Here is a 26,773-nt window from a genome sequence, read left to right on the forward strand (position 1 = left end):
TGTGGTCATTTTCTGTTCTACCTGATTCACTGGGCAGGGGATGAAACAGAAGAGGCTGGAGTCTGTGGGCTGTTTACAGTGAGGACTAGCAGTGGTCCTGCTCAATGCAATCATGTGACTAAAGCCTATACATCCACTCTTCAGACATCCTGGCCTCCCCAGTGAGGGCTACTTCATTGAGGTGAAACCCAGGGCACTTGATACTGAAGAGCAAATCAGATTTGTAAGTCTCAAAACCTCATTCTAGAAGTGAGGACTAAAAAAAAAAAATTTTAAGTGACCTTTAAAAATTCTTGTAACTGGAAAATGGATTTAGTTTTCTGACTCCCCTAGGAAACAATGGAAATATCTTAACTATTTATACATTGTAAACAAATGTTCTGTTATGGTCTGAAAAAGAACCCTGGGCAATACAAGATGAAGTATTACTTTCTAAGTCTCTATCATAATAAGACTTAGTACATAATCTGAGATACTAAGGAATCTCTTGATTAATTCAGGAATAATATTTTGATTTATGGATTATCCATTTTCTCCAATATTTATTTTTCCTCTTGTTGTCTGTGAGTGTCTTCATTTCTTATTTTCACCTCTGTGAGGCTGAAGGGGAAGAAAAGGAAAAGAGGAAATTAAATTTAGCTAAGTTTTCTTGAGAATCTGATTCATGTCTGAAAACATCTACCCTCCCATTTTAATGACAGTTTGACTGGGTATAGAATTCTAGGTTGGAAAAAAAGAAAAATCCTTCAGAATTCTAAAGGTAACTCTCAACTGCAGCCTAGCTTCCAGTGTTGTTGAGAAATCTGAAGGCATTATGACTCCTGTCTCCTTGTATGTGACTTTTCCCCCACTCGCTCTGGTTTGTAGATTATCCAAATATGTCCAGTACTCTAAACTTTCACAGTGACAGGCTTTAACGTGGGTTTGTTTTATACTGTTCTATTTTTCTGAGAATTCTGTGGTCTCTTTTAAGCTGGAAATTAATATCCTTCAGTCCTGGGACCTTTTTTGAATTATTTTGCTGATGACTCCTACCCTACACATTTTGTCTTTCTCTCTTCCTGAAACTTGTATTATTAGATATTGGATCTTCTGAACTGATCCTCTAACTTTCTTATCTCTTGTATTTTCTATCTCTCTGTTTTTTGGCTCTATTTTCTGGGATATAAGTCCTTAATCCCTTATCTGAAAACTTTGGGACCAAATGTATATTAGAATTCAGAATTTTTAGGATTTTTAGAAAGGCAGTAATGGTGTAAACCCGTATGTAACACTATCAATGAGATGTGGAGCAGTAATATTTCTGTAGCAAAATATATGCATATTCACATAAATGTGATAAAGACTATACATATGTTGTGAGTTTTGCTGCAAACTTATGAAAAAATTATTGACTTTCAGAATTTTACAGATTTTGGAATTGTGGATAAGAGACTGGAGACCTCTTTTTCTTCCATCTCATCTTTCAACCTTCCAATGAAGTTTTTTCATTTTGTTGACATGTTTTTAATTTCAAGGGCTCATTTTTCTTCTCTGAACCCCCCATTCCCCTCACCTTTTAAACTAGCAATTCAGGGACTTCCCTGGTGGCACAGTGGTTAAGAATCCGCCTGCCAGTGCAGGGGACACAGGTTCGATCCCTGGTCCAGGAAGATCCCACATGCCGCGGAGCAACTAAACCTGTGTGCCACAACTACTGAGCCTGCGCTCTAGAGCCCGCGAGCCACAACTACTGAGCCCACGTGCCACAACTACTGAAGCCCACACACCTAGAACCTGTGCTCTGCAACAAGAGATGCCACCGCAATGAGAAGCCTGCACACCGCAAGGAAGAGTAGCCCCCACTCACCACAACTAGAGAAAGCCCACGCAGAGCAATGAAGACCCAACACAACCAAAAATAAAACAAACAAACAAACAAAAACTAGCATTTCGGGCTTCCCTGGTGGCGCAGTGGTTGAGAGTCTGCCTGCAGATGCAGGGGACACGGGTTCGTGCCCCGGTCCGGGAAGATCCCACATGCCACGGAGCGGCTGGGCCCGTGAGCAATGGCTGCTGAGCCTGCGTGTCCGGAGCCTGTGCTCCGCAACGGGAGAGGCCACAACAGTGAGAGGCCCGTGTACCGAAAAAAAAAAAAAAAAAAAAAAAACCCAAAAACTAGCATTTCATTCTTGTTTAGTGGATGCAATACCTTCTCTTATCTCTCTGAGGATATAAATTATTGTTTTGGTAATTTCTGAGGAGAAAGGGGTTCCTTTTCTTCCAAATTTCTCTTTTTGTTTGTTAGTTTTTATTCTCTAATTTCCATGTTGTAGGTTTTCCCCAGGTATCTAGTAATCCTTGGTTGTCTTGTTCATAATTAAGAATTGAGGTGGGGAAAGTAGCTAAAAACTGACTGCAAGTTCTGAGTGGGTGGGATAGAGGGGCTTGATGACTTTGTGATTCATTCTAGGTTCAGTTAGGTAAGCAATTTCTTGGGGAACCCCCTGACTCATGCATCTTTAAGTCTTTCCTCTTGAGTTAGGTTATCCAGAGAAGAGTTTGCCAAATCTAACTGGAGCCGTGTTTCTGAGAGAACTGTTTTTTAAAAATTTTTTATTTTTTGGTTATATTATTACTTTTATTATTTTTGCCATGCAGCATGTGGGATCTTAGTTCCCTGACCAGGGATAGAATCCATGCCCTCTGCAGTGTAAGGGCAGAGTCTTAACCACTGGACCACCAGGGAAGTCCCTGGAGTCATGTTTCTGAAATTTAAATTTTTGTGGTATAAACTGAATCATTTCTCAGCTTTCTCCCACTACTGGCTTAGGGATAAACTCATTTGGGTCTAAGTTAGTTACTAATTGGCCATCTGCTTTCTAGCTTCCAAAATGATTAATTCTCCTGTTCTTATTTTTTATATTCCTAAAAACACACAGACACAACCACCATTTACTGTACTTTTAGAGGAAGCAAAATTAGATGGATGTATTCAAAAGTAACCTGAAACAAGTGTTTAATAAAATCTTGTAATACTATATGCACATATTTTAATGAAGGCAGCAAAATAGGTCAACAAAGGCCTATATTTGTTTTGAGCTGACTTGTATAAAATATTTTGGGAAACAAGGCTTGCTTTCAATAATAACCTTAGTGTCTCAAGAAGGAAGAGCCTGCATTATAGCCCTTCTCCAACGCATACATGAAAGGTTGAGGTAGAACAAGCAGAGACCTCAGAAATGAGACATGCTAATCATCTTACAGAAAATCTATAAATACAAGATTTTTTCCTTTCTCTGTTCTTCAGAGCCTAGAACTACTTCAGATATAAGCTGAGGATGATTAAAATATTTTGGGATAAGGAGACATGACAACTACGTGCAATGTGGGATCCTGGATTGGATTCAGAACAGAAAACTGGTGACTGAATAAGGTCTATATTTTACTTAATAATACTGTACCAACACTTCTTATTGCCGGGTTCTGAAAACTGTACTATACCTAGGTAAGATATTCACATCTGAAGTTAGGTAAAGAACATGGAGAAACTTTCTGTACTCCTTCTGCAACTTTACTGTAAGTCTAAAACTATTTCAAAACAAAGAGTTTTAAAAAAAGAAAAAAGAATTTTGGGATGTTAGATTCTAAGCCCTAAAGAATATTAGAACACAGAATGTTTAGTTGGTTTAAGACTATATACAGGCACAATTGTAGACAAATACTTTTGTTCATATTCAATATGTGGGTCAGACCATATATAAAAGTCAAAATGGGCTGAAAAGCCCATCTGTTTCAAACTGTTGGCATGGTGAAGAAAAAAAAAAAACATTTAATCTAATAGTACTATTATCTATTCCCAAATTAGAAATAGTTTAATTTGTAAATCTTTTTTACTTGCAAATGGCCAGTCACAAAGTTTCATCTCCTGTAGCATTTTTCCTTAAGAGCTCATCGTTTTACGAACAAAAATATAAATGATTCCTAGTTGGGTTCAATTTCTTTTGGATAGGGGATTGGCCTTCAGTCAAGGTGTAAGTGAATCCTCCTCATAGGATGAATTAGATATTCTCACGATTGTATAAAATCAGTCACATATAGTGCAAGGGACATGGTTGTAAAAGCTTCAAAGTTTAAGACCAAACTTATCAAAGATAATAGATATTTCTATTAATTGCTAAAAGTAGGGTTGCCACATGAACTGCCACACAATTCATATAGATTTGAAATTAAGCAATTATTAACAGAGTTCTTATTTGGGAAGATTCATATTGGTTTTCTTAAAGGGATCACATTAGACTCAAGATGAAGTTGCTCATGCAAATCCCCATGTCAGCAAACCAAAACTTAAGTTTTTATGCTCTGCTCTCCCAGAAAAGAAAGGTCTAGGTCAACCAATTAAGTTGTCTACTCAGCAGAAGTTACCTGACCCAAGACTCCAAGGCTCCAAGATTTTCCTTTGCTCCATATAAGGAAATGCTTTAACCAATCAGCAAATGCCCAGTATAACCTCCTTGTTCCTGTTCCCTCTGCCTATAAAATCTCATCCTGTACAGCTTTTCATAGCTTCTTTCTTCCTTCCTTCCAATTGAAGTTTAGTTGATTTACAATATTGGGTTACTTTCTGGTACACAGCAAAGTGATTCAGTTATATATATATATATATATATATATATATATATATATATATATATATATATATATATACACACACACACACTGTTGTCTATCTATTTTATATATAGTAGTTTGTATCTTCTAATCCAAACTCCTAATTTATCCCCTCCCTTTTCCCCTTTGATAACCATAAATTTGTTTTCTATGTCTGAGTCTGTTTCTGTTTTGTAAATAAGTTCATCTGTATCATATTTTAGATTCCACATATAAGTGATATATGATATTTGTCTTTCTCTTTCTGACTTACTTCACTTAGTATGATAATCTCTAAGTCCATCCATGTGGCTGCAAATGGCATTATTTCATTCTTTTTTTATAGCTGAGTAGTATTCCGTTGTATACATGTGCCACATCTTCTTTATCCATTCATCTGTTGATGGACATTTAGGTTGCTTCCATGTCTTGGCTATTGTAAATAGCACTGCTATGAACACTGGGGTGCTGTGAACATTGAATTACAGTTTTCTCCAGACATATGCCCAGGAGTGGGACAGCTGGATCATATGGCAACTCTATTTTTAGTTTCTTAAGGAACCTCCATAGTGCTATCCATAGTGACTGCACTGATGTACATTCCCACCAACAATGTAGGAGGTCCCCCTTTTTCCACACCCTCTCCAGCATTTATTACTTGTAGACTTTTTAATGATGGCCATTCTGACTGGTGTGAGGTGATACCTCATTGTCTTTTAAAAAAAAATATTTATCTTATTTTCATGGCTGCGTCGGGTTTTAGTTGTGGCACGTGGGATCTCCATTGAGGCACATGGGATCTTTCGTTGCAGAGTGCAGGCTCTTCGTTGTGGTGAGCGGGCTTCTTATAGTTGTGCCGTGCGCGTTTTCTCTTCTCTAGTTGTGGTACGTGGGCTCCAGAGTGTGTGTGCTCTGTAGTTTGTGGCACGCAGGCTCTCTAGTTGAGGCACTCGAGTTCAGTAGTTGTGGCACGTGGGATTAGTTGCCCCGCAGCGTGTAGTTTAGTTCCCCGATCAGGGAATCGAACCCATGTCCCCTGCACTGGAAGGCAGACTCTTTACCACTGGACCACCAGGGAAGTCCCCTCATTGTTGTTTTGATTTGCATTTCTCTAATAATTATCGAAGTTGAGCATCTTTTCATGTGCCTATTGACCATCTGTATGTCTTCTTTGGTGAAACGCCTATTTAGGTCTTCTGCCCATTTTTTGATTGGGTTTTTTTTTTGCTGTTGAGTTGTATGAGCTGTTTGTATATTTTGGAAATTAAACCCTTGTCAGTTGCATTGCTGCAAATATTCTCTCCCAGTCCATAGTCTGTCTTTTCATTTTGTTTGTGGTTTCCTTTGCTGTATAAAAACTTGTAAGTTTGATTAGGTCCCATTTGTTTACATTTACTTTTATTTCTATTGCCTTGGGAGACTGACCTAAGAAAACATTACTATGATTTATGTCAGAGAATGTTTTGCCTATGTTCTCTTTTAGGAGTTTTATGATGTTATGTCTTATATTTAAGTCTTTAAGCCATTTTAAGTTTACTTTTGTGTAGGGTGTGAGGGAGTGTTCTATCTTCACTGATTTACATGTGGCTGTCCAGCTTTCCCAGCACCACTTGCTGAAGAAACTGTCTTTTCTCCATTGTATGTTTTTGTCTCCTTTGTTGAAGAGTAATTGACAGTAGGTGTGTGGATTTATTTTGGGCTCTCTGTTCTGTGCCATTGATCCATATGTCTGCTTTTGTGCCAATACCAGACTGTTTTGATTACTGTAGCTTTGTAGTATTGTCTGAATTCTGAGAGGGTTATGCCTCCAGCTTTGTTCTTTTTCCTCACGATTGCTTTGGCAATTCTGGTTTTTTTATGGTTCCATACAAATTTTAGGACTACTTGTTCTAGTTTTGTGAAAAATGTCATGAGTAATTTGATAGGGATTGTATTAAATCTGTAGATTGCTTTGGGTAGTATGGTCATTTTAATAATATTAATTCTTCCAATCCAAGAGCATGGGATATCTTTCCATTTCTTTGAATCATCTTCAATTTCCTTTATTAACGTTTTATAGTTTTCAGCATATTCTTTCACTACCTTGTCAGGTTTATTCCTAAGTATTTTATTTTATTTTTTGATGTGATTTTAAAGGGATTGCTTTTTTACTTTCCCCTTCTGATATTTCATTGTTAGTGTAAAGAAAGAAATGCAATGTTAATCTTGTATCCTGCTACCTTGCTGAATTGGTTTATCAGGTCTAATAGTTTCTGTGTGGAGTCTTTAGGGTTTTCTATATCATGTCATCTGCATATAATGACAATTCTACTCAGAGCTCCTTTCTATGTGCTAGACTGGATGCCACCGAATTCATGAATCACTGAATAAAGCCAATAAGAGCTTTTAAATTTACTCAGTTGAATTTTGTTAACAGTTTAAAATCTGCAGTTTAAAAGTGAAGTGTCATTAATTTTTCTATACCACACTATTTCCATTTTGAATGATTCAAACTTGTATTAAATAAGACTGATGTATTTTACACCCGAGAAAATCTAATGGAAAGGTCACTGCCCAAAACAGCTTTAAGTACATCTAAAGGATACGTGTGTATATACATGCTTCAAAAATCATAGAGCAATACTTCCCAAAGGGTAGAATGACAGTTCTGCAGGATGTTAACTGGTATTTTGTAGAAAATGAGTTTCATGGTCAAATAAATTTGGGAAATACTGGACTAAACAAAGTTAAAAGGTTTCCTGTGAATTCTGAAGACAGAAAACTCACCTTTCTCCCTAAACATATATTATATATATCATTCATTCATTCACTCATTCATTCATTTTTGTGGATCAAAATATAAAATTCACTTTGAAAAATACTGCTTTTATCAGGATGGCCCTTAGAGCACAAGCTCCCAAGGGTGTGAGGGGAAAAAATGGCAAAAGAGAAAAGAGATATATAATTGGACAGCCTGTTAATTTGTATTATTTTAACTTAAGAACTGCCTATAACACTTTCTTTGAAATGAAATAATTATATAACAATAGAATTATAGCTAATATTTATTGAACATTTGTTATGTGCCAGGCATTACACAAAGTACTTGCTGTACATTTTCTCATTTAATCCTAAAAACAACCCTATGAGTTAGGAACTAGTATCACCAGTTTTACAGGTGAGGAAAATGAGCATTAGTTATAATTCTCTCAGGGTTATACATTTAGCAAATGGAAGGAGCTGGGAGCTAAACCTAACTCAATCTGGTTTCCTAGCTTAAGCGCCCTAACCACAATATTATATAAATAGAAAGTTTTTAAAAAACAACTTTAAAAAAAATTCAGTCTCTCCTGATAATATTTTAGAAAGTTAAGTTGGGACACCTTTCATTATGTCATTTTACAGTGCCTTAAAGAAAAATTTGGTACTACAATCCATGAAGATCCATCACCTAGACTTGTTAGCATCTAAAATTTAAAGCAATTTTATAAATGTTTATAATGGAGTATATACTGGGTTAAAACTGGTGGAATTAGATCTTATGGATTCCTTCTTAAAGAGTACTCCTAACATGATAGAATATCTTTCTTTTTTTTTTTTTTTTTTTTTTTTTTTTGCGATAGGCGGGCCTCTCACCGTTGTGGCCTCTGCCGTTGCGGAGCACAGGCTCCAGACGCGCAGGCTCAGCGGCCATGGCTCACGGGCCCAGCCGCTCCGTGGCATGTGGGATCCTCCCGGACCGGTGCATGAACCCGCGTCCCCTGCATGGGCAGGCGGACTCCCAACCACTGCGCCACCAGGGAAGCCCAGAATATCTTTCTAAAAAGTGAAATCTTGGCTTATATACTTAGTTACTGAAAATCAGGGTAATTTCACAGTGCTAAAATAACATACCAAGAATACCTATGCATATAAAATTATTTTTTTCAGTGCTAACACCAAACACAATTTTGGGGGCATAAAAAATTGAATTTACATTTATGTAGAACAATTCCTTACTTGAGCAAAAGTACGTTTAGATTTAGTTATTTTAAAGAGAAATGCTTAAGTATTTCTTCTGTGTATTTAAATATTGCTACAAGTCAAATTCTGAGACTCTAGTCTTGTTTGGGCATTTAAATGTCAGCTAACATTTTCCCAATAAACTAGTAACTCAATTTTCTTCAGAAAATATCTAGTTCTATTTTCTCAGTGGGTCAAAGTGTTATAAAAAAGAATTCTAAATGGCATCATTTGAATATGTAATATTGCCATATGTTATCCCAGGAAACAAAAACCAGTATCACAGTTAACAAAAACCACAGCAAGTCACTTATTTTTTTAAAACCACGAGTCAGAATTATGTAAAAATTATATATAATAGAGAAACACCAGAGACAGTAACCTCAATTTTTAAAAACTTCATACTTAACTGAATGATTCTTTAATATTTTAATGTACACTTCAGAATGAAAGAAATCTGTAAGTATGTTCTAGTTGAAGTTCTTGGGTTTAAAGTTGAAGAGTAAGTAGAAACTAAGAAGACCATGTCTAGAGATGCCTTTTATTTTTTATAATTTACATGGGGAAGCAGAAAAAAAGCCCTTGACTTAAAGCAGATTTCCTGAGTCCCAGCTCTGTTTCGAGCTAGCTGTTACCTTGTTCAAGTCGCTTAAAACGCTGACCTCTGCTGTAAAAGGAAGGCGTGAGATGATTTCTAAAATCTATTTTGGCTTTAAAATTCAGCAATTCTAAACAGAGTTTACCGACTTCAGAAGATAGTACAAAATATTTACGGAAAATGCACAACTCTTGTAGACAGGTTAAGAAAAACCACACTACTAAGTTAATCATCAGTGCTTCTTTATTCTTACCCTAACACACGGGAGAGCAGCAAGGGCCAGTAGAGCAGAGTATTACCGTTCTCAGAACTTTTCAGCTTCAGTTTCTTTTTTTGAGGGGTGGGGTGGGGGTAGAATGGGTAATAATAATCAGTAATTAATAAGTAAATAAAAATAAATAAATGAAGGCATGCAAAAGAGAAGAAGCAACAATCATAACTTAACAATATTAACAATTTGCTGAAAGGGTGTCTTGAGTCTTACATGAACCAAAGGGCAATTTTCTCTATTGAAAAATATGCATGCCTAGCTCTGAGTGTGGTTTTCTGCAGCAACTTTTGCATTTCAGACCAGGCTATAGTTTCCTCATCAATCCAGCTGTGAACTTGCCAAGCTGCTCATAGGCAGCTTTTCCATCTCTTGGAAAAGTGGATAACTGCATGAATGAATCCTCTGTTGTCCCAGGCCTCTAATTCTAGATTGGAGATGGAAAATGCTAAAGATCATACCTACACTGCAGGCTGAAGGTAACATCGCCCAACAATACACAACATGAGAGAAGAATATGGGCCCCATTTTTACCATTATATTCCAGAAGTCCTGGTGTGGGCAAATGGACCCACTGTTAAGTGGTATAACTTCCTGGCTACATTTGATGGGTCACCAATCTACAAGGCATCTTCAGGTAAGGGTCACTGGGTAATTCCAAGGGAGGACGGTTAGACTGATCTTCTGATGGTAGAGAAATGCAAGGAAATCTGGCTTCAACTCCAGAGAAAGGGTGTACAAAAAAGAGAAGAAACTGAGGATGATGAACAATATGGGGTCTGAGTCATCTTTACTTGGAGGTGTGCTCAAAGGCTCACCAATGAGGAGGGCTATAAAATCTACAGCAGACTGTGATATAGCACGGCAGACCACTCAACTATTCCCTCAATTTAGATGCACCAAAAACTCTGTTTGAATACTTCAAAAGATGTTACTGACTAGCAACTTACTCTGCCTTTATAAGCTTCTTTTTTCATTCAAAAATCACTTACTTAATGTCTGTTGTATATCATTGGGAGTAATAAGAAGAGGGCAAGTAATAGTTCCTGCCCTCAGGGAAAGTATGATCCAATAGGTCAGCAGAATATGTACACAAATATAAATCTTGTATCTGAAGATCACTCACCAAAGCTTATCTACTTCAAATACTTCGGCTATTTACGCCTGCTGGCATTTGGAAAATATCTAAACATACAGGAACTGAGGTCCTTTCTTCTCTGCAGGCAGGCTCAGTGATAATCAAGCCTCTGCAGACCCAGGTGGGAGACGCCTAACTGCTATCTCTCTTGCTAATGCACACTATGGGACCAAATGACCGTCAAAACAAGCTCTCATCTTAAGAGTACAAGAAGCTTCTAGCCCAATGTTAAAATCAATTTCTAAAATATATTTTGGAAATAAAACTCCAGATTTCATTGCTTATTTCTCATTTTTATGTTAGAAATCCTTTCTTTTTGTTCTCTCCATCAACAAGATGGGACTATCCAACATAAACAAGATCTATTAAAATGCAGCTGTAGCTCACAATAATAAAAAGCGCAAATAAATGACATCAACCAGGACAACTGATTTAAAAAGACGGTAAAAGCAATTATCTCAAAGAACTATTTAAACAAGTAATCTCCAAAGGCTTTCTAATTTATTCTCACTACAATTCCATCAGGTAGGAATTACTACCTTCATTTGATAGGTGAGGAAACTGGAACTTGGGGGGTAAAATGATTTTATTCAAGATATAGTTATTGAAATAAGGATGAAAAATCTTTGACTCTGATCTCCTTATTTTACTCATCCAATCAGCTGTCAAATTCTGTTTATTCTATCTTCATAATTTCTCTTCAACTCAATTCCTCCTGTACATAATCACTGCCAACCCCTAATCCAGAACCCCATTATCAACTCCAACCATAAGACCCTTTCCTAACCAGTCTTCCTGCTTCTCTACTATCTTGTACATGCAAGAGATTAATCCGAAGCACAATTCTGCTCGCTTCCATTTCCTGCTCAAATACCTTTAATAAAGTAATTTCTTAGCCAGGCATTCAAATGCTCTTCCCAATTTGTACTCTCAAGTGACCTTTCTCCCACCTATTTCCCACTAGTCTCCACCAAGCACCCAAGCTTCAACCAAACAGAAACCCACGCTTTTATTCAAAGACATTTTGATCTTTCCCATCTCTCCAACTTTGCTTTGAGAAATGACTTTCCTAATTCTTCCTACCACCATCTAAACATGTCTGAATACTAGTCACTCATAATACAAGGCCCACCCAGATCAATGCCATCTTCACCAAGGAGCTCACTTCTCTCTCCTCAGACCTCCCATGGCACACCTGTATCTTCTTTCATTTTTTTCCCCAAGAAATATTTACTGAGTAACTGTTAAGTGCCAGGTACTATGACAAGTCAGGGAATGCAAAAGAAGCTTACAGTTTAGTTAGGGAGACAGAAGTGAACAAAAAACATCACACCTCGTAAATTCCACAAAAGGTGGTCAGCTCAGAAGTCTACCTGAGCCTAAATGAAGGATACATGAATTTGGCTTTGCCTAGGAAAGTCAAGCAGGGCTTCCCAGCAGAGCTAACACTTGGACTGAGTGGGAAAAGATGCACAAGCATCTGCTCAGAGGACCAGTGCATATATTCATGATCACTTTCATTGAGTTGGAGATAGGGAGTCAGAGTGGTAGACTGGAGAGTAAAGACTTTGAATTCCCCAAGTAGAAAAACAATAACATACCACAAAGGGCTATTTTATGAGCCACAATAAAACAGTGTTTGTGGAATTAAGCTTTAAACCGAAAAGTGTTATACAAATGTAAAATATCGTTTATTTATAAATAACAATGCTTCTTATCTACCTTTTGAATTTAATTGGCTACAGGAATTACCAGACTCTTTTTATGAAACATATAAGTAGAAGGTAAAGGTTTAACAGAATAATTTATAAGGTTGTCAAATCTAGGTAGGTTTTACAATATACTGCTCTACTTACTGCTCAATCGCTCTCTAAACACACCCCACCTCCCCTGAGAAACACACACCCACACACAACTTCCAAAGGTAAAATGGCTTAAGAGCAGTGGATTCACACTCACAATTAAAATGTACACTTAAAAATATAAGAAGTATCGGGCTTCCCTGGTAGCGCAGTGGTTGGGAGTCCGCCTGCCGACGCAGGGGACACGGGTTTGTGCCCCGGTCCGGGAAGATCCCACATGCCACGGAGCAGCTAGGCCCATGAGCCATGGCCGCTGAGCCTGCGCGTCCGGAGCCTGTGCTCCGCAACGGGAGAGGCCACAACAGTGAGAGGCCTGTGTACCACAAAAAAAAAAAAAAAAAAAGAAAGAAGTATCTTCAACCAGAGCTTCCTAATAATTTCCCATTTTATTGTTAGCAACTTCCTAAAATGACAGAACTTGTGTTCTGTTTGCAGGCACAACTCAAGGATTTTCCATTTCCTCCTCAGCACCAATAAGTTCACAATCTATTCATAAGGATTCCTAATCTTATTTCAATACATCTTTAGAAACTCAAATTGGTCAATATAATGCAAAATTATATAATGAATAGTTTCTAATATGGATGAAGAACAGAAGTCTTAACTGTATATATTTACATTAAGGAACAGAGCTCGCCGTTAGTACTGTTATTAGAGACACATAATCCGGGAATCTGAAACAATGGGAAACAGTGGCAATAGGGGAAAAAAGAGAAAGAGAAATGGGCAGTGGTGAGGAGAGGTGCAGTACAAACGACCATGAAGTGATTCAGGGAAGGGACTTCTGGCTCTGATGGCATGAAGAGGTCAGTGAATCCTCTCCTCAAAACAATAAGAAAACTTGTCAGTCATTTCAGGGTCCTGGAAATCAATTAGAGGCAGATAATAAATAGAGAAGTTTCTTGAAAAGTTGCTAGAGCTTTAGGGTAAAACCTGCAGGAGTCTACAAACTTATTGCCTGGGCCTACTCCAACTCACTAACCCCACCCTCTAATCCTCAGCTCTTCTGGGAGAGCTCATCGGGATAGGGCTGGGCCACAAAAACCAGCAGCTTTGCTGCCAGAAGGGGCGGACTCGACTTGGGGTACTGGGGTGGGGGGGCACAGTAGAAAACCACAGACTTGTCCGCTAAAGTGACAAACTTGGTGGGAACCTAACAGGGGAAATATAGTTCTAGCTTGAGGCTGTGGTCTGATTGGGGTGAGTGGTGGATCAGCTAGAAATCTGAAGGGAAGATCCTGGAAATGAGAGAATAGTAGAATAACTAGATATGATCTCCTCACATCCCTGGCTGACTGTGAAAATATGCGGATGAGGAAGGGGAGACATAAGAGGGCCCAACAGAAAGAAAAAGCAAAGGCATACTTGAGAACTGGCTGTACTGTGAAATGCACTTCCCAACCCAAAACCAGATCAGCCGAGGGTGGAAGCTTTCCACACTCCAGGTGCTTAAGCACAACTTATGCCCAAATCACTGGCTGACCAGTAGGCTATGGAGACACAGGGGTGACTCCCAGCCAGGCTAAAAAGTAAAAACGAGAATGAAAATCACTAAGCAGACACATCAGTGGCTGCACACCACAGAGGAGCCCACAGTTTAAGTACAGGCTAACTATTTAAAACACACACATATACCCTCACCTACACCTCTCAAAAACAAAAACAAAACCAAAAAACTTTAGAGTCGTTAAAATATATTACTAAAATGTCCAATTTACTAAAAAGTTACAAGACATGCAAAGAAACAGTAAAAGTGTGGCCCCGACTCAAGAAAACAAGCAGTAACTAGAAACAGGCTCTGAGGAGGCCTGGATGTTAGAGTCAGCAGGTGACTTCAAAGTAACAATTACAAATGTATTCAAAGAATTAAAGGAAATACGATGACAAGTAAGGAATCTCAATAGAGATACAGAAATCCTAAATGAAAATTCCAGAGTTGAAAAGTACATTCACTAAAACAAAAATTCACTAGATGGGCTTAATAGCTGATTCGATATGGCGAAAAAAGAAAGAGTAAACTGAAACAGATCAACAGAAATTATCCAATCAAAAGAACAGAAAGAAAGAAGACTGAAGAAAAATGAGTAGAACCTTAGATTCTGTTTAGATTCAGCTTAAAAACAAACAAACAAACAAACAGAATCTGAACCTGTGGGGAACAAGCATCCCCATTACTTGTAGCAAAAGTCCCAGGAGGAGGAAGAAAAGGAAAGAACAAATATTTGAAAAAATTACGTTCAAAAACTTCCCAATTTTGATGGAAAACAATCCTCAGACCTCAAAATCTCAATGCACTCCACGTATGATAAAACAAAGAGATTTATCCTAGACATATCAGCGTCAAACTGCTCAAAGCCAAAGACAAACAAAAAAATCTTGAAGACAGCAAGAGAAAAACAACTCATCACGTACAAGGGAACAACAACAGGATTAACAACTGACTTCTCATCAGAGGTCAGAGGGCTGAGGAGTTGGGGCGAAAATGTCAACCAAGAATTCTACAGCTAGCCTTCAAAAATGAAGACAAAATAAAGGTATTCCTAGGTAAACAAAAACAGAAAATTTGTTTCAAGCAGACCTAGTCTACAGAAATACTAAAAGATGTGCTACCAGCTGAAAGGAAATGACATCGAAAAATAACTCAAATCCACAGGAAGCTAAGAAAATCGCTGGAAATGGTAAATTTCTTTAAAAATAGAAGATTTTTAAAGTAGTAACTGTAATACTATATTATTGCACTTCATATATATATATATATATATATATATATATATATATAATAACAGCATAAAGGATGGTGAGGGACAGAGCTATATTGGATCAAAGCTGCTATATTTTACCAGAATAACACACACACACACACACACACATACACACAGCCATCAGCAGGTTGTGATAACTCAAAGATGTAATCCTTGATCAAGAACTAAGAAAATACATAAATACACAAATAAATAACTAATTTAAAAAATCACAAAAGGATTTAGAAGGTACAGAAAGAATTATTTAACATAAATCAGTAAAGAAGGAACAATAAAGAACATAAGACATATAAAAACAAATAGTAGGGCTTCCCTGGTGGCGCAGTGGTTGAGAGTCCGCCTGCCGATGCAAGGGACACGGGTTCGTGCCCTGGTCTGGGAGGATCCCACGTGCCGCGGAGCGGCTGGGCCCGTGAGCCATGGCTGCTGAGCCTGCGCGTCCAGAGCCTGCGCTCCGCAGCGGGAGAGGCCACAGCGGTGAGAGGCCCGCGTACCACAGAAAAGAAAAAAAAAAAAGTAAAATGGCAGACATAAATCCACCCACATTAACAATTACATTAAATGTAAATAGACTAAATGCTCTGATAGAAAGGCAGTACTTTTCAGACTGGAAAAAGAAGTAAGATCCAGATGTTATGCTTTTTACAAGAGATACATCTTAGATTCAAGGAGTTTGAAACAAAATGAAGGAAAAAGATGTCATGCAAATAGTAATCATGAAAAAGTTCAAGTAGTTATATTAATATCACACGAAATAGACTTAAGACGAGAAATATTAATAGAGACAAAGAGGGACATTTCATATTGATAAAAGGCCCAACTGGTTAGGAATATTCTGTAGGACAGACCACCTACTAAGCCATAAAACAAGTCTCACTAAGTTTAAAAAGACTCAAATCATACAAAGAATATTCTCTGAACACGGATTAAAGAAAAAAAACTTGAAACATCCTCAAACATTTGGAAATTAAACAACACGCGTCTATGTAAACCAGGATCAAAGAAGAAATCAAAGGAAAAATTTAAAAATATCTTGAACTGAATGAAAATGAAAACACAATACATCACATTTTATGGGATGCAGCTAAAGGAGAACTTAAAGGGAAAGGTATAGCTTTAAACACATATTAGAAAGGATAAAATTCTAAAATCAATGATCTAACATTGCAAGTCAAGAAGCTAGGAAAATAAAGACCAAATCAAACCCAAAGCAAGTAGAAGGAAGGAAATAGTAAAGATGAGAACGGAAATCAGTGACATATAAAAACAACAGATTTTTAAAAAGGTCAATGAAATCAAAAGCTGGTTTTCTGGAACAAGCTGCAAAATCAATAAACCTTAGCTAGACTGACCAAGAAAAAAAGAGAAGACATATTACCAAAATCAAGAATGAAAGAGGGGATATCACTACAGACGCTAAAGAAATTACAGAAAATGGGATTATTATTATGAGTAACTTTATATCAACAGAATAGTTAATTAAGATGAAATAGAAAAATTCCTAGGAAAACACCAATTACCAAATTGACTTAACAAGAAATAGAAAATAGAAGAAAGAAAAGACTGATAACTAGTAAAGAAACAGACTTAGTAATTAAAATACCTTGATAAAGCCTCCGATTTATGTATTTTATTCTTTCTTTTTCCTTCTTTTCCAGTAGTTCTGTTAAGTCTGTGAGTTCATAATCATTTGAAGTGATCTGTCTGATGTGATAACACACCTATTGTTAATTTATGACACTTCCTTTACTTGCTTACTAAGTAGTAAGAGATGAAGTCAAAGAGGTAAGCTGGGGCCACGGATTAGTAAACCAAGTACAGAGTCTGGATTCCATTCTGTTAGGAAACCATTAGAGTCCAGCAGGAAAATAGCATTATTTTCATTAAAAAAAAAAAAAAAGTATCTTGGCTGCTATGTAATAAGTTAGGCAACAGTAATATAGAAAATAAGTGAAGAGGGCTTCCCTGGTGGCGCAGTGGTTGAGAGTCCGCCTGCCGATGCAGGGGACACAGGTTTGTGCCCCTGTCCAGGAAGATCCCACGTGCCGCAGAGCGGCTAGGCCTGTGAGCCATGGCCGCTGAGCCTGCGCGTCCGGAGCCTGTGCTCCACAATGGGAGAGGCCACAACAGTGAGAGGCCCGCGTACCGCAAAAAAAAAAAAAAAAAAAAAAAAAGAAAAGAAGTGAAGAGGTTTGGACTAGAGTGGTGACAATGATGATAAACACCTCACATGAATTAAACTCTTTTAAGTCTCCTAAAAGCCACTTGAAATACGTGTTATTCATTTTACAGATGAGCAAGCCAAGGCAGAGAGATTAAATAACTGGCCAAAGGTCATACTGCTAAGTAGGAGTCACATTAGGAATCAGGCCCAAAAACTCTGGCAGAAGTGCTGAGCTCTTAATCATGCACACTATCCAGCTATGGTCTTAAGATGAAGAGAAAGAGGTTGAAGTTAAGAAAATGTTCTAGAGTTATGGGGACCAAGGCTTGCTAATGGACTGGATGTAGAGATGAAGGAAATAAAGAAATAATGACTCGTAGGTTTTGCCTGAGCAACTAGGTGAATTCAGTAGTATAATTATACAACAGAGAGAGCATATGAAATAGGAGGGAAAGGGATCCTAGGACTTAGCCCTGGAGCACCACAACATTTAAGAGCTGAACAGAGAAAGAGGAACCAACAAAAGAGACCAAGAAAGGGCTTCTAGTGCTTAGGAGGGAAACAGGGAGCATCATGAAAGCCAACAACTAAGTATTTCAAGGAGGAGGGGGGAGGCAATGTATAGAATGCTGCTGACAGATTCTGTACAATGAGGACAGAGAAGGGACCATGAGATTTTGCACAATGAAGGTTACCTGTGAAGCTGAAAAGAGCAGCATCCTGCTAAGTTAACTCCCATCACTGTACTTACCTTGTTGTACTGTCTGTCCCATCTCTAGACTGTAAGCTCCTGGGCAATGACCCTGAGTTTTATGCTAAATCCTTATCTCCTAATTACAATGCTTAGAGTAGAACTGAAATTACGTAAGCGCTATGTAATGTAATGTAAATGCAAAACTATTTCAAAGGGTTTTCTGGTGTGATGATTACAAAGAAGATTTCAGTACGACCAACGATGACGACAAGCTGCCTTCCGCTCGCCGCCTCACCACTCACATACCGTCAGAGATCCGTTCTGTGTGCTGGGCGAGTTGCTGCTCTGCTCCCCGTGGGCTTGCGTGCTTCCATAGAGGGTCAGGTTATGCTCACTGGTCTGGCCGGCATAGTCCTGAGTGTGTGGCACTCCGTATTCTGTGGGAATCCCATTTTGTGGAGGTGGTGGAAACGGGATGGTAGTAAAAGGCTGAACCATTGCGTCAGGAGTTGTTGTTGGCTCCTGGTTACCCTAGAACAAACAGAGAGAGAGAAAATAAGGAGAAAAGTTGACTTTAAATTCTCATCATATAATTATGTTTAAGGTGAGGGAACAAGATGCCCTGAATATTCTCTCATTGCTCAAGTAAAATGGAACACTTACTTACTGCCTCAGGATTAGGGGAAATACTGCTATATGTATACCTATAGGTGTATGTATGGAGACACACAAACACACCCAACTTCGGTCAATTTGTGGTTTCTAGACAGGTCCGTGACCATATTAAAGTTGACTAGTTACCAAAGGGCCCAAGATCTTCCTTTACACCAAAAAATGTTAAATACCAGGAAATTTCTCACAGAAGATAAATTATAAGAGTTGAAATTCATTTGGGCCATTAGTGTTTTCTTTAAAACACTCTCTAACCCTTTAGTGATTCTTAGGGGAAAACAAATCAATTTCACTAAATTACAATTCATAGCAATAGGTAGAATCACAGTATAAATTAAATCTCAAAACCAGACAATATAGACCTCTAGATTTTAAGAACACAGAGTTCAGCAGAAAGCATATTATTAAAAAATTAACCTTTGGATTTCAAGGTAGAGATTTATTTAAGTCTTGGCTACTAGGTTAATAAAAAATAAACAAACAAAAAACCCTTTCCTTAAATTAGAAATAGACAAAAGAATTCCCCAGACAAAAAAATTTGAGTTTTTCATAATTACTGCTAGCATTACAAGGCTAGCAGGATACCTCTCCACATGACATCCATTCCCAGATGTTTACTTGGGATCCAGCGTGATACATGCAATATCACTAAAGAACATACAGTAACTACAGGAAATTGTTAGAAGCCATTTTGGCTCCACAGCCCCTGTCTTACTTCTGTTCAGTCTAAGTTCAGATACAAAAGAGGAGTTTAAACCTTGTGTAAGAGATTTCATAAAGCCCTTTCTTTTCAACAACTGACCTCCTGACCTCCCATTTTATTCCAAAAAAGGCAGAGCCCTTATTTTACTAAAGATATACAAGTCTGCAAAGTCTGGAGCCACTGTTCTTCTGCAAGTAGTTGGCAGAGATGGTCAAATGCTTAAAAATGTTAGCACTTTGATAAGTTTCCCCTCCCCCTATATCTTAGATATCAAATCATTAGGGATCAAAGAAAATCCTCCTAGTCATGAGCATCACTTCCTTCAAACCAGGAAGCAATTCTTCTTCTTTCTCTCTCAGTCCCGGTTATCCTTTCTCCCCCTCAATTTAAGAAGGGATTCTCTGCCCACTGAGAGTTGCAGGAAACTGAACTTCCAGCAGCACTGTCTAAACACCATCCCAGGTTTTCAACATTAACTTGATGGTCATTAAACTCATACTGTCGCAAACAAAATGAATCCAAAACTGGAGAAAGATCTCACATTATCTTTAAAGGAAGGTTCAACCATCATTACGACAATCTGCATAAAATAAAACAGAACAAATGTACAAAGGCTGTTATAAATAGAGAAATATATAATCATAGATTGGAAAGCTGGATATTCTTAAGATGACCATGCATCCCAAACCCCACAAACACAATCAAAATCTCAGCAGGTATTTTTGCGTAAACTGACAAGCTGTTATTAAAATTTATACAGAAATGCAAAGGACCTAGAATAGTCACAACAATTCTGAAAAAGAACACAAACTGTAGGACTTACACTACCTGAGTTCAAGACTTATAAAGTGATGGTAATCAAAACAGTGTGATACTGGCTTAAAGACAGACAATAGATAAATGAGATAGAAAAGAATCCAGAGATAGACATAAACATTTACAGCGAATATTTAGGCATCAAGTCAATTCAATGGGGGGAAGGAAAGACTTTTTAATAAGTGAAAAACTGAATACCCAATGGAAAAAAATAAACCTCAACTCTCAACCTGCATATGCAAAAAAAAAAAAAGATTAAAATATAACTACTAAAACTATGAAAATATAAGAAATATTGGGAATATTACTGCGGTGGGGAGGATTCTTAAGTATGATAGGAAACCTAAAAACCAGAAAAAAAAAAAAAGACAGATTTGGCTGCGGAAGTCAGGAAGGAAAGAAGAGAGGATGGGAAGGAGGGGAAGAGAGGGGGAGAAATGGATTTTAAAGACAAAAGAAAAACCAACTGGAGAAAATAGCTGCAAAGGTAAGACAGACACACTGGTTACCATCAATAAGTGAAGAGTAAGTTATTCAAACTGATGAGAAACACACAAATCAACAGAAAAAGAGGCAAAGAATATAACTGAACAATTCACAGAAGATGAAATACAAATGGCTGTATGATAAAAGTACTTAATCTCATTAACAAATTGAAATACATATTAACCATAAAATAAGTCCAATTTTTTGTAATCAAATCACAAAAATATTAAAAACTTTTACTGACATATAATTGACATATACAGTTAGCCCTCCATATCTGTGGGTTCTGCAGCATGGATTCAAATGACCACAGATTGAAAAATATTAGGAAAAAAAATTCCAGAAAGTAAAACTTGAATTTGCCATAGTCCAGCTATTAAATTGTATTTACAACTATTTACAGAGCATTTACATTGTCTTAGGTATTATAAGTAATCTAGACATGATTTAAAGTATATGGGAGGATGTGCACAGGTTATATGTAAATACTATGCCATTTATACAAAGGACTTGAGCATCCGTGGATTCTGGTATCTGCAGTGGGTCCTGGAACCAATCCCCTGTGGATACGGAGGGACAATTCTATAATAAACTGCAGCTATTTATTCATAGTGTACAATCTGGTAAGTTTTGAAATACATATGTACACTCATGAAATCATCACCACAATCAAAACAGTGAACATATCTCTCCCAAATCCCCCGAAGTTTCCTCGTACTCCTAATAAGTACATATTACTTTTGTAATAAAGCCTACAAAGTATTTTTAATATAAAAGAGAATGATGTAAAATGTAACCAGTAAGAGGAAGCTGAAGCTTCATATGCTGAAGCACTGAATTATTGTGCTGTTCTTAAGAAAATGGTAGTGACATTGTCTAGAAACAAAAATTCTTGTCTTTCATTTTAAAGTTATACAGCATCAAAATTCAGGCTGTCTCTAGTGTCTAAGAATCACGTCTACATGGTACTAAGGATTGCTTTACATAAAAATCCTTCCCTTTATTTAGTGCTTAAAAATTATGCTAGCAAGACCTTAAATTTTTACCCACAATTTTTCAGGGAAAAAATAATTCTTGTCACTCATCACTAAATAAGTTCTTTTCATGATCTCAAGGTCAGGGTATTGTAAATGATTTCTCCTTAGCTATTCTGGGTGTCCTAAGAAGGAAATAAAATAATTCTCTTCCTTCTCTTTCAAATTATTCAGTGCTACCTACCTACCTACCCACCCACCCACATGAAGCACACTGCTTCAGAAGACCTCACGGGATTTACTGGCCTGAGCACAGATACGAAGAGAAAATTCCATTTCACGTGGGTTGGTGAATGAAGGTGAATAAGAGCACCAAAGGTGTCCATAGATCTACACTCCAACTCTAGGCATAAATATACTCTTAGAGACACAGGACGGGTCTACGAAATAACACACTAAGGCTAAAAGACACTGTTGCCCAGCTATGATGAACACAGCAAAGGGGACTTCTAATGCTCCGACTGTGCTCCTCTTACTCTTCTCTTTCACCGCAGCCTCCATCCTCCACCTCAGCCCTGCTGGGGATGCTGCTCTGGCACACAAAGCACAATATTAACTCTCCCACAGAGGCAGTCTTGATAAAGCTGGCTCAGTCAACTGAATAAACATGTCAATTAGCAGTGGGAGATGGGGGAAGAAAGGTCAAACCTTTTTCTAGGATCCACGTGTGGCCTTGGCACTAAGTGTTTCAAAGAAATGCAAGACAGGCAGAGGCTGAACTATTTCTCCCCCACAAAAAGGGAAAAGTAAACCTCGATTAGGAGGTCAAGAAGAAATTCTTGGTAGTTTATTTTGTTACATACAGGAACTTTTTAAAAAATGTTGTTAAAAAACACTATGTTTATATACTACAGGATTGAAATTCGGATAGGAGGGATTTTGCATTTAGCTCATACGCTCTGCAATGTCTAAAAATTTCCCCAGGCATACATTATTATAATTTTTAAATGTTATATGTTTTTCAGACTTCTATTAAATTTCCAGGCTATATTCCAAAGTTATAAGTTCAAACCTACTGTATAGCACAGGGAACGCTACTCAATGCTCTGTGTGACCTAAATGGGAAGGAAATCCAAAAAGGAGGGGATATATGTATACATATAGCTGATTCACTTTGCTATACAGTAGAAACTAACACGACATTGTAAAGCAAGTATACGCCAATAAAAATTAATTAAAAAACAAACAAACAAAAGACCCAAAGTTACAAGTTCAGGAGAGAAGCACTACAGCCCATGGACAAACTATGAGATAACAGTCCACATGATTATTTCTAGGCAAGGATTTACCTCTAAGTTTATATGAAAATGTTTTAATGTCACAGGCTAAGCAGTTTAAGTATATCTCATCTGAGAAAATGAATTAACTTTTTCTTGTAGCCCACAAAACTAGACACAATTTCTCTTTTTCCTAATTTAGCAGTCTATTAACTTTCTTGTCCACAAGATTAAAAAATAGACAATAGGGAGTACTATGCAAATAAAATTTCTACCTCGCCTAACAAGAATCTAATAAAGATTTATCTACAATTCCTTTCTTCCCTAGAAAATAAAGATTTTATGTGAAAGATGAGAGGAAAAATAAACTACAGTTACCTTTTAGTTCTTATCAGTGTATCCGATTAAAATGAAAATGCTCTGAAAGAAGGACTACTTTTTATTCTGTCCTGTACCCCTCACGGTGCCCAGGGCAGTCCTGTGCCACAGGTATCCCAGGGTTTGTAGACTTGTACACCTCCCTCACATCTCTGCTCAAATGTCAACTCCCCGACCACTCCATTTAAAACTTCAACCCCTATTTCTCCCTATCCCCTCATAACAATAATAATATTTTTTTCAATAAAGCAGGACATGTAAGATGGTGTCCCCACTGTGTGAAAAGCTAACTGTGAGGACAGAAAGAGCAGAATGCATCCAATCCTCCTACTATCCACATGAATTCACTACAGGGATTGGCAGGAAATTATAAACAAAGACATTCTTTGGTTAACTGCCTTTCCAGAAGCAACATAATTTACAACTATACTAAAAAGTCAGATTTTCCAAATTTCAGAAAAACCTACCTACATTTCTAACTCTCTGGTTTAAAAAGTAAGGAGACACAAATGAGTGAGAAGACTGTTTTTCTAAAGTTATTTTTAAATGACTGGAAAAAAAACCTCTAAAGAGAGCTACATGAAACAGACAAATCTGGGTTATATTTGATATTTCAGTAATCATTCAACAAACCAATTCAATACTCTGCCATCTCACTGTCATTATATTATCTACACAAAAGTTTAAGGAGAGAAATTAAATATTAAGAGGACAAAAACAGTATTTTATTTCACACAGAATGCAGGCCACTGCAACTCAACGATTTTAGTGATGCCATTTTTGAGTAAGATTCAAGATGATAACCATGCAGGAAAGGAACGTGTAAATTATGAAGACATAATAATTTTTGAAAATGTATTATTTGCAATACATTAATGCAAACAAATTTGTTTATTCCACTACTTTCACATTACCTAAAATACTATCAAATCCATCTGAGACCCAACAAATTTTGTATTTCACAAAGGGCAATGCTGGAGTGTATGCTTAGAAGATAATTTGAATCCTAGCTCTGCCACTTACTATAGCTGTAAACATTTAAACATGTTACTACCTACTTTCTCTGTGCTCCAGTTTCTTAATCTGTAAAATAGCAATGTCAATGCCATTATACTGTTGTGAAGAACTGGTAACATAAAATGTGAAGCGATCAAAACCCTAGACTCTCAATAAAAGTTGTTCTCAACCACTACAAGCACCAGGTAGACTGCGGGGCCAACCTTCCACAACTTAGTAAAGTATTAAAATCCTACTGAATGCCACTGTAATGGACGTCACGAGAAATTAAAAAACAACAACCCTTAATGACCATGTATTTGTGGGAACAATATTTAAGAAAACAAATTACAGGGACTCCCTGGTGGTCCAGTGGTTAAGACTCCGTGCTTCCAATGCAGGGCGTGCAGGTTCTATCCCTGGTCGGGGAACTAAGATCCCACATGCCGCTCAGCATGGCCAAAAAAATAAAAAAGAAAAAAAGAAAAGAGAAAGAAAAACTATGGATATACAAAACTTATTACAGTGATAGAGAAACCAACTGGCAAAGAAGAAAAATCCACTGAAGAAGTTTCTAGAATGATCAACTAGCTGAAAAAGAAATGGGAAGAGATATTTGAAATTCCATTTCAATTCTAAGACGTACTAAATAACTACTGTGGGTACATAGCTGTTTTAGGCACTGAAGACATTATAACAGAAGTTAAAAATTTGCCTCTTAGGAGTTTACAATCACATTAGGGAGGCTACCGTAAACGTGCGCAAAATTTCAACACAATTCAGAACAATATGTATGTACCACATAGGTGACACAAACCGAGGTTCACTACTGCCTACTAAATACATTCTAAACTCCTCTAGACCCTCTCTCACCTGTATTAGCAGCTTATATTTAACGAATGCTTCTTATGTGTCTGGCAATATTCTAAGCATTTTATATATATTAACTCATTTAATTCTCACAACCCTAAAAGGTAGGTATTTTACATTATTCTCCTTTTACTGATAATGAAACTGACATTTAAAAAGGTTAATAAGTATCTTATCCAAAACCACTCAGCTAACCACTCAAATCCAAATCTAAGCCAATTCCATAGCTGGTGTTGCTAGTCACTGCTCTTTGTGGCATCTCCAGTGGGGTCCTCAACCATTTTTCCCCAGTCATATCATACACAACTACTAACTATAATTCTGTATTGCAGTGAATCTAGAATATTCCCTAACTATGGTGTTTTCCCAAATCACAGCCAGGCTGCAACAGTAGGGATACGTGTCTTTCCCCCATGCTATATCCTCTATCATGAATATTCATTATACTGAAAAACTCAGCAACTCAAGTAATCTCTTCTCCATGAAGCCATCCTTAGAGAAGAAGGATGGTAGAAAGCAGGAGTCAGCACACGTTTTCTATGAAGGACCAGACAGAAATGTTTTAGGCCTTCTGGACTGTATGGTCTCTGATGCAACTCCTCTGCTGTTAGTAGATAACAGCCATAGGTAACACATAAACGAATGAGCGTGGCTGTGTTCCAGGAAAACCTCATTCACGGACACCGAAATATTATTCCTCTTTTGATTTTTTTCTTAACCATTTTTTAAATGTGAGAATTTCATGAGCCTTACAAAAGCAGGCAGTGGGCCTGACTTGGCCTGCAGGCCATAGTTTGTTGACGCCAGGTATAAAAGAAAGAGATTACGCTTTAGACCCAAATAAACCTGGGATCGAACCCTGACTCTGGGACCTCTTAGTTGTGTGACTTTGGACAAGAAACTAAGCCCCAGTTTTGTCAACTATAAAATGGACATAACAGAATTTACTGTGAGGTTGAAGTGAAATTAAAAAATCAAAAGTACCTAACTAGTACAGTGTCTAATAATAGCAGACCTTCAGTTAGTGTTTGCATTTGCCCTTTCCAGTTCGAAATAATTCTTCCACTCCTATATTCTCATAGCATTTAGCATGTACTACTAACACGTACATGACATTTAAATTCAAAGCCTTATATTTAACATACGTAGATACGTGTCTCATCTCTCCTATTAGATTAAAAGCTTCATTATAATGAGTGGGGTCAGTTTTGTACAATGTAGAATCAAATATGGTGCCTAATAAATATTAAGTGTTAACATTTTTTAAATAAAGGAAGATTAAGATGGAAAGTCACATATATGCGCACTGCAGTGAATTGCTTTGTTTGGCTACAGTAGAGAGCGCCATGAGGGATAATACACAATGAAACAAATGTTATCTTGGGTTGATATCAAGTGGGGGAAGAGTGTTAGAGAAGGAAGACAGAACTGGTAGAATATTATTAGTAACGAAAGGAATCAACATTTATGTGCTTGTGCTTTAGATACATGGTTTTGCAAATATA

At 37.4% G+C, this 26,773-nt stretch overlaps 1 protein-coding gene across 14 annotated transcripts in view; it reads right to left on the reverse strand.

Moving 5' to 3' along the window:
• RBFOX2 (RNA binding fox-1 homolog 2) overlaps window positions 1–26,773 on the reverse strand; it is a 265,256-nt gene that overhangs the window by 45,587 nt on the left and 192,896 nt on the right. For all 14 annotated transcript variants that reach the window (XM_082635881.1, XM_082635883.1, XM_082635880.1 and 11 more), the window contains exon 3: window positions 18,403–18,627. In XM_082635881.1, the coding sequence (XP_082492007.1) occupies window positions 18,403–18,627 (225 nt within the window). The remainder of the gene's footprint in view (window positions 1–18,402; window positions 18,628–26,773) is intronic.

The sequence above is a fragment of the Mesoplodon mirus genome (genome assembly GCF_964341445.2).
Source record: "Mesoplodon mirus genome assembly, chromosome: 11".
NCBI lineage: Eukaryota > Metazoa > Chordata > Mammalia > Artiodactyla > Ziphiidae > Mesoplodon > Mesoplodon mirus.